General features: G+C 51.2%; 1 protein-coding gene across 7 annotated transcripts in view; it reads left to right on the top strand.

The window, feature by feature from the left end:
* MAGI3 (membrane associated guanylate kinase, WW and PDZ domain containing 3) overlaps positions 1-12,741 on the top strand; it is a 2,362,625-nt gene that overhangs the window by 1,913,597 nt on the left and 436,287 nt on the right. For all 7 annotated transcript variants that reach the window (XM_085653126.1, XM_085653134.1, XM_085653154.1 and 4 more), the window contains one exon: positions 4,136-4,298. In XM_085653126.1, coding sequence (XP_085509252.1) covers positions 4,136-4,298 — 163 coding nt within the window. The remainder of the gene's footprint in view (positions 1-4,135; positions 4,299-12,741) is intronic.

Below are 12,741 nucleotides of genomic sequence, written 5' to 3'. Positions count from 1 at the left end.
CGCGCGGTCGCGGACGTGGTTTCCGCCGAGGCGGTTCTGGAGGACGAGGAGGTCAGTCCACATCCACCCCAGCAGCATCCGCCTCAAAACCTTCCTAGTCCGAGCTTTCAGGCCCATTCCACGCCAGTGGGCGGCAGAGTTCGCCATCACCTGCTCCACTGGCGGTCCATCACATCGGACAGGTGGGTGCTGCAAATCGTCCGACGGGGCTACTCCCTCCCCTTCGAGACGACCCCTCCAGCCATGCCACCGCAGCACCACTGTATCTCGGGGGATCATTTGAATCTTCTCCACGAGGAAGTTTCCGCCCTCTTGGCCAAGGGGGCCGTCGAGTGCGTTCCGAGTCCAGAAGTAGGTTGTGGTTGTTATTCCCACTACTTTCTGGTTCCCAAGAAGGGCAAAGGGGGCCTACGCCCTATCTTGGACCTCCGGAACGTCAATGCCTTCCTCCGGAAGGAAAGGTTCAAGATGTTTTCCTTGGCTCAGGTTCTAGCTGCCCTAGACCCCGGAGACTGGATGGTAGCGCTGGACTTGCAGGACGCATATTTCCACATCCCCGTCCTGCCGGCCCACCGGCGTTACCTGCGGTTCACGGTGGGCCCAGAGCACTTTCAGTTTACCGTGCTCCCCTTCGGTCTCACCAGTGCCCCTCGGGTGTTCACGAAAGTGATGGCGGTGGTCGCAGCTCATCTGCGCAGATCAGGGGTTCCAGTCTTCCCCTATCTCGACGACTGGTTGTTGAAGGCGGGCTCGCCCCAGGCAGTCGTCTCCCACCTCCAGACTACGGCGGATCTCCTGCATTTGCTGGGGTTTTCCATCAACGTGCCGAAGTCACACCTGAGTCCCTCTCAGAAGCTCCTTTTCATCTGAGCGGTTCTCGATTCGGCGCAGTTCCGGGTCTATCCACCGGAACAGCGGGTCCGGGATATTCAGGCCCTGATTCCCATCTTTCGGCCTCTATCCTGGGTTTCGGTCAGGCTAGTGTTGCGGCTTCTGGGGCTGATGGCCTCCTGCATCCTACTAGTGCATCACGCCAGGCGGCGCATGCGGGCTCTGCAGTGGGACCTTAAGTTTCAGTGGGCCCAGCATCACGGCAACCTGTCCGACCATGTCTTGATCTCGGAGGGCACTGCTCAGCAGTTGCAGTGGTGGCTCACGGACCGCGATTGGGTCATGGGCAGAAGCCTCTCCCTTCCCCAACCGGAGCATGTCGTAGTGACGGATGCGTCCCTCCTGGGATGGGGTGGCCATATGGGAGAGGCGGAGATCAGAGGCCTCTGGTCTCCGGCGGAGTCTCGTCTCCACATCAACCTGTTGGAGTTGAGAGCGATCCGGCTTGCACTGAAAGCCTTCCTTCCCTCTGTCAGGGGCAGTGTCGTGCAGGTGTTCACGGACAACACCACGGCCATGTGGTATTGCAACAAACAGGGCGGGGTGGGGTCGTGGACCCTTTGTCAGGAGGCTCTGCGCCTCTGGACGTGGCTGGAACACCAGGGCGTCACCCTAGTGGTTCAACATCTGGCGGGCTCTCTGAACGCCAGAGCAGACGAACTCAGCCGCCGGTGCATGATGGATCACGAATGGCGTCTGAACTCCGAAGTGGCGCAAGGTCTCTTTCAGCAGTGGGGAGAGCCTTGGTTAGATCTATTCGCCACCGAAGAGAACGCGCAATGTCAGCAGTTCTGCGCGTTGGAATTTCCAAGGCGGCACTCGCTCGGCGACGCTTTTCGTCACGAGTGGAGTTGCGGTCTGTTGTACGCCTTTCCCGCCTATACCACTTCTGCCCAGAGTGCTGAAGAAGATCAGGCGCGACCGGGCCCAAGTCATCTTGGTGGCTCCGGACTGGGCACGAAGGTACTGGTATCCCGAGCTACTCAGTATGTTGACCGATCCTCCGATACGTCTGCCCCTTCGGGAGGATCTTCTGTCGCAGCAGCAGGGGACAGTCCTCCACCCGAACCTGTCCAGCCTCCACCTCCATGCGTGGAGATTGAGCGGCGGCAGTTGATGCCATTTGACTTGCCTCCTGAAGTCTGTGATATCATTCTGGCAGCCAGGCGTCCCTCCACAAAGACGGTATACGCCTGCCGGTGGAACAAATTTGTGGCATGGTGCACAGCAAAGGCTGTGGATCCCCTTTCCGCCCCTTTTTCTGAGGTTCTCCTCTTTCTTCTTTCTTTGGCCCGGCAGGGCTCTGCCCTGGGCACCCTGAAAGGTTATCTTGCTGCCATCTCTGCCTTCTTGCGGCTTCCTGATCAGCCTTCTCTTTTCAAGTCCCCTGTAGTTACACGCTTTCTAAAGGGCATTACTCACACGTTCCCTCCTGTCCCTTTTGTAATGCCTCAGTGGGACTTGAATCTTGTCTTGACATTCCTGATGTGCGCTCCCTTCGAGCCTCTTCACAATTGTCCCCTTCGTCTTCTGACTCTTAAGTCTGCTTTTCTGGTAGCCATCACCTCGGCTAGACGGGTGAGTGAGCTCCAGGCTTTATCTTCAAAGCCTCCTTTTCTGTCTGTTCATCCAGACAAGGTTGTCCTTCGGCCTCGTCCCTCCTTTCTTCCGAAAGTGGTGACTCCATTTCATCTTGGGCAGTCTGTCACCTTGCCCACCTTCTTTCCGCCTCCGCATCCTTCCAAAGAGGAAGAGAGGATCCACCGTCTGGACCCAAAACGTGCGCTCTCCTTTTATTTGGACCGCACAAAGCAGTTCTGGGTGGACGACCAACTTTTCGTTGGATACGTGGGTGCTAAGAAGGGGAAAGCTGTGCACAAACGGACCATCTCTCGGTGGGTCGTTTTGTGCATCAAAATTTGTTATTCCTTGGCAAAAAAGGACCCTCCTGCTGGGCTGCGCGCCCATTCTACTCGGGCCACTGCGGCTACTACTGCTTTGGGACGGGGTGTCCCTTTGCAGGACATCTGTCAGGCGGCAACGTGGGCTTCGCTACACACGTTTGCCAGGCATTATTGCCTTGACAGCCAAGTCCGGAGGGATGGCTTCTTTGGCCGTTCTGTCCTCCAGGACTTTCTGGTGTGATCTTGGTTCGCAGACCCACCACCGGGGATGGTATTGCTTGGGTATCTATTCTAAGGTGAGGAATCTAACTAACGTGTTTCTTTCAGATGAACAAGTTACTTACCTTCGGTAACGATGTATCTGTAAGAAACATTAGTTAGTTAGATTCCTCACCGACCCACCCATCCTCCCCGTTCTGCGAACTGACATCTAGGGTTAAGGTTATCCTTTTCAGGCCCCTAGATTTTATTTTTGGCACCAGTGTCGGTCTTTGCATGGCTCTGCGTTCCTGGCGCGGAAGGCTATGTACAAGAACTGACGTCAGCGCGCGAGGGCGGCGTCTAAGTACTCCGACGACGTCATCACGCCGCCGACGACGACGCCGACGACGGACGCGGAGCCGCAGACGCCTAGCGACGCGCAAGGGGTATTGCTGACGAAAAATCTTCCGGATCCAGTCTGACGCCTGGGGATATTCTAAGGTGAGGAATCTAACTAACTAATGTTTCTTACAGATACATCGTTACCGAAGGTAAGTAACTTGTTCTTTGAGATCGGTGATAACAGTGGTGAGACAAGAAATTTAAGTGGTTCTGGTGACCACATGTGTGTAAGGCACAGTTCTCGAATTAGAGTTCCATCTTCTCGAAATGAAGATTTTGTTTATTATTAATGTGATATGTTGAATGCTGTTTATGGTGTTTGTTTTTTATGTGAAAAGGGGGATGTGTTATATGCTGTAGTTGTACTAATGATTAGATACATGTCTCTTTAAAGATTAGAATGTGTTTGTGTTTAGAAATCTAGAGTTTAGAATGTGACTTGTACAATATCATTCTTACTGGGATCTGGTGTTGGAGAAGTCGTGGGTTTCATATCTCTGGAATAAATCCTTTTATCTACAAAGAAGAAGAACCTGTTTTGAAGTCTTATTTCTTCTTGTGTCACATACTACACCACTTTTTTTTAAAAACGTGTCTACGTAAAATGAAATAAGTCCTGCACAGCTGTGACTCTCAGCTGTCAATCTTGAAAATGAAAGCCTCTTTTTGGAAGCATTCTGTCTGTTTCGAAATTGTGTTGTATGGAAACATAAAGGGCACTCTCTTTTTGATTATAGAAAGGCGATAAGCAAGAGCTTACTGGAAGTTTGGAAGCTCTTGTCCCAAATGAATCCGCTCCACAACCCTTGCCTTTCCCGCCAAATCTGGTCCGATCGGGCTCGCTAAAACTGGACCCTTCGGAGGTCTACATGAAGTCCAAGAATATCTTCGAGGACAAGCGTAAGTAGATTGACAACCCTTCTTTAAATATGATCACTTGTGCTTTATAACTGTTGTCTTCAATCAACCGTTGGCTTACGACCCTATTCATCAAGCCCCAGTTGTAGAAGTCCGCAACATACTCCTGGATGGTTACGATTATGTTTGGAGTAGATCTCCAACTTCTACAAGATTCTAAAAAAATTGATGGTGCCGGAAATACAACTGTAGGTTTCTAGGAATACTCCTGCAGCAGTTACTCACTGGGAGTTCTCCTCTTGTGAAAATGTACACCTACTTAAGTACATTCTACTAACGTGCATTTACACATGTGGTTTAGTATATTTTTTTTCATAGGTCAATACGTTCCCTGTGCAGAAGCCCCTCCCCTCGTGCTCCCTGAAATATAGTGGTGTTCTCTCCTCTTGTACTCCTTAGAAACACTCTTCTTACACATGCCTTTCACAGAAGTGAGTTTGTTTTTGTTTCCAGGGTGAGAAACTACGTGCAACTTGTGGTTGAATATCTATGAATTTACAAGTTCCTGTGTGTTCTCGGCAGTTTGCAGGATAATCGTAGAAACTCCCCTCCCATTGAGCACCTGCATTTACAAATTCACGTAATGCAGCCTGGGTGGAGAACATGCACAGTGTGCATGCCGGTTCGGCCGGGCCAAGACGGCCGGCCAAACCATCATGCGCACTTTAGAGTGCAGCAACCATTCCTCCTCCCAGCATCACAGGAGCCTGGCCCCGCCACGCATGAACCTGATAATAAAATGATAATAACATCTGTTTGACTTTTTTCTTTTATTTTACACTGCTCCGAGTGGGGCGATGCTCCTCCCTCCGCTTTAGTGGAGGAGCATCGACTGAAAACAGGTTTCAGAAAATCCTGCTGTAAATAATCACATTGCCTTGTAATGGCTCTATTTAGTTGTTTTTCATTTATTTTCCTAAAATCACCGTGTACTTCGCTAATAGTCCTGACTTGATGTTTTTATAACTGGTGCAATAACCGTCACAGGCGACAGGGAATCCTATCGCCTTTGCATAGGAATTGCAAGGTGCACACTGCTACCACCTAAAGGCCAGTGTAGAGAAGCACTTGCATTGACTCCCACCTTTGAATAAATAATATGAGTAACTTCTTTCCCTTATCCCGAGGTTGTTTGATAATTAGGCTAAGCTAAATATACTTTTGCCAAATGTGAGAAATAAACCTAGTTCAGGAGGAAATGTGCACCACTGTGACGCGTCAAACATGTTTGTTTTTCGTGCTTGTTTATATATTTTTTGATGCTGAAATTTGATGTGTTTTTACTTTTGTATGTGTGTTGAAATAAATCCGTTTTTGGCACCCGTTTCGCTGAACAGGTCCAACAAAACAACCCTCTGAGAGTCTGTAGCACTTGGGGCACAATTAACGGATGATTCAGCGAAGACAAAAACGTTTGCCTAAGCCTTGTAGTGCAAAACCAACTGTGGGATTACCAGCAAAGAATGTCAAATATGGTATCGCTGACTTAAGTGACGCAATCTATACACATGCTAAAGAGCAGTGGTGTCAATGTTTGATAGAGGATGGGAGACATTTTTGATTCGTACTTCTTCTTCTGTAAGACTCAAGCTCAAGAACATAAGCTCATGGGGGTTAGTGAACAGGTTGATGGAATGAAGAGAACAGTGAAGGCAATGGCGGCTCCTTCGCTAAGCGGAGGAGCATCGCCCCACTTCCAGTAGCAGCAAGGAAAGGAAAAAATAAAATGTTAATAATGGAATGTTTTCATCATTTTATTTTTTCCTCCTGCTGCGGCAGTGCATATGGGGGTGGGGCAGAGCTGCAGGGGAGGAGTGGTAGAGCACTCCTGTGCGCAATGACTTTCTGATGGATACATCTGCCAGTGGATTCCTCACCTTGTGAATATCCCCTGCGCCAGCAACATTCGGAAACCTTTGTAGCAGTCCACGCCGATGAGGTCGAAGACGACGTCATAGAGACACGGCTCCGCACGCGACTCCGCTGACGTCACCGGCTCCATAAGAAGACCTCGTCGGCGTGATGACGTCAGTTCCCTTTTTTCCGCGCCGTCGACGCCAACGGATTTCGGGAATCGTTGATAGTAGCTTTTCTGATACTTTGTGTATTCTTCTGGTTTTCTTCTGTTTCTCTTCGAGAAGATGTCGACAAGGAAGTCGGGTTTTAAGCCCTGTCGGGAATGTGGCAAGCACATGTCGATTACAGACCCACATGAAGACTGTGTTTGGTGTCTCTCATCCGACCACGATGTGGATGGTTGTTCTTGCTGCCACAAGATGAGCTCCAAAGCTCTAAAACAAAGAAAGGCGAAGCTTTTCATCGCCAGGATGAAGAAAGAGAAGAGAGGAAGGAGGAAGTCCAGGTCGAGGTCGGCGTCTAAATCGACTTCGGGGCATGCTTCGAGAGGCAAGAAGCATAAGAAGAAGAGGAGGCATTCTTCTCATCACTCTGATAAGAGTTCGGCTCCGAAGTCGAAGTCGCCGGCTCGGCGTCGGAGGGAATCCGTGTCTCCTTCTCCAGTCCCGACGTCACCTCCAGTTCCTTCTTCTCCAGTGGCTTAGCTGGCTCCGGCTTCATCTCCGGTTCCGGTGATATCCCCGACGCCGGCTCCATCTCCGGCTCCGGATTCATCTCCGGCTCCGTCTCCGGCCCCGGTTGAGGATCTTCCAGTCCCGGGTGAGCCTGTGGCGCCGCTAATTCCACCGTCGGCGCCGGCAGGCCCGAGTCCGGTGATGCCTGACCAGTACCCTGCATTCCCTGGACCGGGTCAGGACCCCTCGCATTATCTAAATGCGATGTATGGGGTGTTTTCGAGGGCCATGTATACCACTGGTGCACCTGCGGGTCCGATTGGTCCGATGGCTTTTAACTTGGGAGTGCCGCAGGTCTATCCTCAAGCTCCATTCATGCCGTTCTTTCAAGCGGCGCCGTCTTGGCATCTACCGGCGCCGAAGACGTCGACGCCTCTTCCCTGTTCACCGGCTCGACCTCGTTCAACGCCGGCTGCTCCAGCGGATCCACGTTTGACGCCGCGGCCGGCGCTGTCGGATTCGAACGCGGCGCTGCCGACGCCACTGGTGCAGATTCGATCCAGAAGGGAGGCGCAGAGAGTGGTGGATGAAAGGAGTTATCTTTTGCAGGAAGCTGAAGAGGGAGAGTTGGTTGACTCTGATGAAGTGTTTGAGGAGCTAAAGGAGGCAAGTGGGCTGGATTTGTCTCCTGAGTGGGAAATCACTCCACCATCAGATGAGCCCGCAAAGGATGCAGCGCTGTATCATGCGGTCATCAGGAAGGCTGCGGAGTTGTTAGACCTCCAGTTACCAACCACGGAGTTCAGGTCTAATATTCTTACTGAGGTGCTGCATTCGCCTACTGCAGTCTCGGAGCCTTTGTTGCCCTTTAATGAGGCCATTATCGACCCCGTATTAGAGGTATGGCGTAAACCTTTTTCAGCTCCCGCGGTCTCTAGGACGGTCGCAAGGAGGTATAGGGCGGCTCCAGGGGATCCTGAGTTTTTAACATCGCACCCATCGCCTGAGAGCCTGGTGGTTCAGGCTGCTTGTTCGGGAAGATCCGAGGGTGCTTTCCCTCAGGTTCCAGGGGACAGAGAAGCCAAAAAGATGGACCAGTCTGCCAAAAAGGTCTTTTCTTCAGCCAGCATGGCCCTAAAGTCAATAAACGCGACTTGTCTGTTGGGGCGCTATATCCATGCGCCTATGGACTTAGCGAAAAAATTGGCACCAAAGTTGTCGGAGGAGGATAGGGCCGGCTTCAATGAAGTTTTGACTGATGCTCAGGCGGCTGCACGACAATTAATTCTAAGTGGAGTGGACACAGCAGACTCAGTTGCCAGAGTTATGGGGTCTTCTGTTGCTACCAGGAGGAGTGCGTGGCTAAAGTCCTCCGAATTCTCCCAAGATGTGCAGTCGGCTTTGTTGGACCTACCATTTGATGGGTCTGGTTTGTTCGGCAAGAAGGCGGATGCCGCTCTCGAACGCTTCAAGGAGAGCAAGGCTACGGCAAGGTCGTTGGGTCTTCAATCCCAGCCAAGGGAATCTTTCAAGAAGTATAGAGGCTTCGGAAGGGCGACTTTTCGCTCTTACAGACAGACCCAGCAACAGCAGCAACAACAGCAAGGCGCTTTGTCCAAGGGTTACAGAGGAAGAATCGGGGGTCGCTCACGTGGCCGTCAACTCTCCTCCTCCTCCTCTTCCTCTTCCTCTTCAGCCCCTCCCACCACCGCAAAACAGCCCTAGATCCGACATTCTGGATCATGCTGGTCCTGTGGGGGGCCGGCTTTCCCATTTTCTACAAGATTGGGAATGTGTAACTACAGATCTCTGGGTTCTGGATCTTGTAAAAAATGGGTACGCCCTTCCCTTTCGGCAATTCCCTCCAAATTACCCTCCTTGTCAAGGTGCTTGCTCGGAGGACCACCGTCTTCTCCTGCAGGAGGAAGTCCTGAAGTTGATTCAGAAGGGTGCAATAGAGGTGGTTCCAGAGCAGGAGAGGGGTCAGGGATGCTACTCCCGGTATTTCCTGATTCCGAAAAAGGACGGCAGATTGCGTCCGATATTGGACCTCAGGATCTTGAATTTTTATCTGAAGCAAGAGAAGTTCAAGATGTTCACCCTTGCGCAGGTTCTTCAAGCTCTGAATCAGGAGGACTGGATGGTGTCGATCGACTTGCAGGATGCGTATTTTCCCATCCCCATCCCGAAGTCGCACAGGAAGTATCTCCGGTTTACGGTAGGATCGCAACATTATCAGTTTGCGGTCCTTCCGTTTCGTCTTACTACTGCATCCCGAGTCTTCACGAAGGTGATGGCAGTGGTGGCAGCCCATCTCAGAAGGTATGGGATTGCCGTTTTCCCCTATCTGGACGACTGGCTGATCAAAGCGGAGTCGCCAGAGAAGGTGCTTCATCATCTGCAGGATACAACTCAGCTGTTGTTCAAATTGGGTTTCTCGATAAACGTGCCCAAATCTCACCTGGTGCCCTCTCAGCGCAACCTGTTCATAGGTGCGGTACTGGACACTACTGTGTGTCGAGCATTCCCTCCTCCTCAAAGGATTCTCGACATACAGGAAATGATTCCTTTATTTTGCAATGGAGCGTTCGTTCCAGTCCTGAAGGTCCTTCGCCTGCTCGGTCTGTTTGCTTCCTGCATCCTGTTGGTCAACCATGCACGCTGGCACATGAGGGCGCTCCAGTGGTGCGTCCGCAAGCAGTGGTATCAGCACAAAGGAGATCTCAGGGAGTCTGTGAGGATCTCCAGAGAAGCTGCAGCAGATCTATCTTGGTGGAGCGTGGAGGGCAATCTGTCCCAAGGAAAGCCCTTCCATCTACCTCCATCGGTGGCCACAGTGATAACGGATGCATCCACCTTAGGGTGGGGTGCTCATCTGGGGGATCTGGAGATCAAGGGTCTTTGGTCTCCAGAGGAAAGGATGCTTCACATCAACCTTCTGGAGTTACGGGTGATCAAGGCCTTCCCCCCCTTCCCTTCGCGGTCAGTCTGTTCAAGTGCTGACGGACAACACTACCGCAATGTGGTATATAAACAAACAGGGAGGAGTGGGGTCTCTTTGTCTCTGCAGAGAGGCCCTGCGTCTGTGGTCCTGGGCTCAGGACCATCAGATTTGTCTGATGGCGAATCATCTGGCCGGGGTTCTGAACGTACGTGCAGACAGTCTCAGTCGGCAGTTCTCTGCCGACCACGAGTGGAGGCTTCATCCGGAGGTAGTTCGTCACGTCTTTCGGATGTGGGGAACTCCTCGGGTGGACCTGTTCGCCACTCATGACAATGCTCACTGCCCGTCATTCTGCAGTCTCCAGTATCCGATTCAGGGAGCGTTGGGGGACGCGTTTCAGTTGAGTTGGGGCTCACGACTCCTTTACGCGTTTCCTCCCATACCCTTGATTCCTCGGGTTCTGAGGAAGATTCGCCAAGACCGGGCCCAAGTTATATTGATCGCCCCGGATTGGCCAAGAAGGGTGTGGTACACAGATCTTCTCCACCTCTCCTCGTGCCCTCCGCTCCGTCTCCCTCTGAGGGCAGACCTCCTCTCGCAGTCGGATGCGCAGGTTCTTCACCCCCACCTCCAGAGCTTACACCTTCATGCCTGGAGATTGAACGGGGCAACCTGAGTTCTTTTTCTCTTTCACCGGATGTGGTAGATGTAATTTTGTCTGCCAGACGTCATTCCACCAAATCCATATATTCCTATAGGTGGTCTAAGTTTGTACTTTGGTGCGGAGAGAAGTCCATTGACCCTTTGAAGGCTCGTCTATCTAACATCCTTCAGTTTGCCCTTGCTCAGCAAGGCTTTGCTGTGGCTACTGTTAGGGGTTATTTGTCGGCTTTCCTTTGTTTGCCGGATCAGCCGTCGTTATTTAAATCACCTATTGTTCTTCGTTTTCTCAAGGGTCTCACAAACAGGTTTCCTCCTACTCCCTTTATTGTGCCTCAATGGGACTTAAACCTTGTTTTAACTTATCTTATGGGTTCTCCCTTCGAACCCTTACACAAGTTTCCCTTGAGACTGTTGTCCTTTAAGACGGTTTTCCTCATTGCAATCACCTCGGCAAGGAGGGTAAGTGAGCTTCAAGCTCTAAGTTCAAAACCCCCATTCTTGACCATTCATGCTGAAAGAATGGTACTCAGGACCAGGGCTGCGTTTTTGCCTAAGGTGGTAACTCCCTTCCATCTGGGGCAATCCATTACCCTTCCCTCCTTCTATCCTCCCACTCACCCTTCCAAGGAGTAGGAGAGACTTCACCGCTTGGACCCTAAGAGGGCGGTGAGCTTCTACCTGGACAGGACAAAGGACTTCAGAGTTGAAGACCAGCTCTTCGTGGGCTTTGTTGGCTGCAGGAAAGGTCGAGCGGTGCACACGCGCACCCTTTCCAGGAGGATTGTCTTGTGCATTAAGATCTGCTACTCCCTGGCGGGTAAGGAACCTCCAGAGGGTTTGAGAGCTCATTCCACTAGGGCAAAGTCTTCCACATCTGCTTTGTCTAGGGGGGTTCCTGTGGAGGACATTTGTAGGGCGGCAACTTGGGCCTCCCTCCACACTTTCGCAAAACATTATTGCTTAGACACCGAAGTGAGGAGGGACGGACACTTTGCTTGTTCCGTCCTTCAGGACTTTCTGGTGTAGAAGGGTGGACACCCTCCTCCGGGAGCGGGACTGCTGTGGGAATCTATTCACAAGGTGAGGAATCCACTGGCAGATGTATCCATCAGAAGAACAAGTTACTTACCTTCGGTAACGCTTTTTCTGGTGGATACAGTATCTGCCTGTGGATTCCTCACTGACCCACCCGCCTCCCCGTTGTCCATCCTTCTATACCTATAGTTCTGTTGTTGGTGTTTCAAAATGTATTTATATCTCTCAAGGGCATTGTGTTACTTCATTTGCCTTTCTGCTTATTCTCCACACTGTGTGTGTGTTGATCTGCATATTGTGTACTGTGTATACTGTGTATATATATTGCTGTCAGTCCGTCCGTGTGCCTCGAAGGCACGGAAAAAAGGGGCGGAACTGACGTCATCACGCCGACGAGGTCTTCTTATGGAGCCGGTGACGTCAGCGGAGTCGCGTGCGGAGCCGTGTCTCTGTGACGTCGTCTTCGACCTCATCGGCGTGGACTGCTACAAAAGTTTCCGAATGTTGCTGACGCAGGGGATATTCACAAGGTGAGGAATCCACAGGCAGATACTGTATCCACCAGAAAAAGCGTTACTGAAGGTAAGTAACTTGTTCGTTTGGTCGGCTCTCTTGCGTCGTCCAAAACAGTCATGCACTCTCCTCTGTTCTCTATGCAAGCTACATTACAGCCTGCATGGAGAACATGCCCACCCCTCCAGCCCCTGAATGAGCGCCGTGTTGCGCAGAGATGTGGGACCCGGTGGCGGCATGATACTTTTTTTTTTTTAAGCAGCCCGCGCCCCCGACCACCATCACCCACGAGCCTTGCCAGCCGCCCCTGAGTGAAGGCAGTGGTCGAAGCCCTGGAGCAGGACTGTTTTCAAGAGTTAGGTGCCCAGTTGTTTGTGCCCCTAGCATTTCAGAGCACGTGCTCCTTCTGGAGAGACCTGCTGCTAGCCTGTTGTAGTGCTACAGATGTTAATTAGAGGCGGGCAAGCTAACAAATTAACAGGGAGAGCAGAGTCTAGTGCCTGGCTTAAAGAGCTTGTGCGTGAACCGAGCCATGAAAATATTTTTCTTGTAAATAGTGCGACAAACAACACGTAAAATATGATAGTTTATTCAAAATTTAAAACCTGTATTTACTTAACATGTGGAAGTGTTTCTTCTTAGTACATCAGATTATATCACCACTTTAAAAGGTATTTTATTAGAAGGGATCATTTTTTAACATAAGCTCTCACTTCACCCCCTTGACAATGCCATTAGT

The sequence above is a fragment of the Triturus cristatus genome, chromosome 1_1 (genome assembly GCF_964204655.1).
Source record: "Triturus cristatus chromosome 1_1, aTriCri1.1, whole genome shotgun sequence".
Taxonomy (NCBI): Eukaryota; Metazoa; Chordata; class Amphibia; order Caudata; family Salamandridae; genus Triturus; species Triturus cristatus.
Note: the sequence above shows the minus strand (reverse complement) of the source record. Positions and strands in the feature narration are given on the sequence as shown.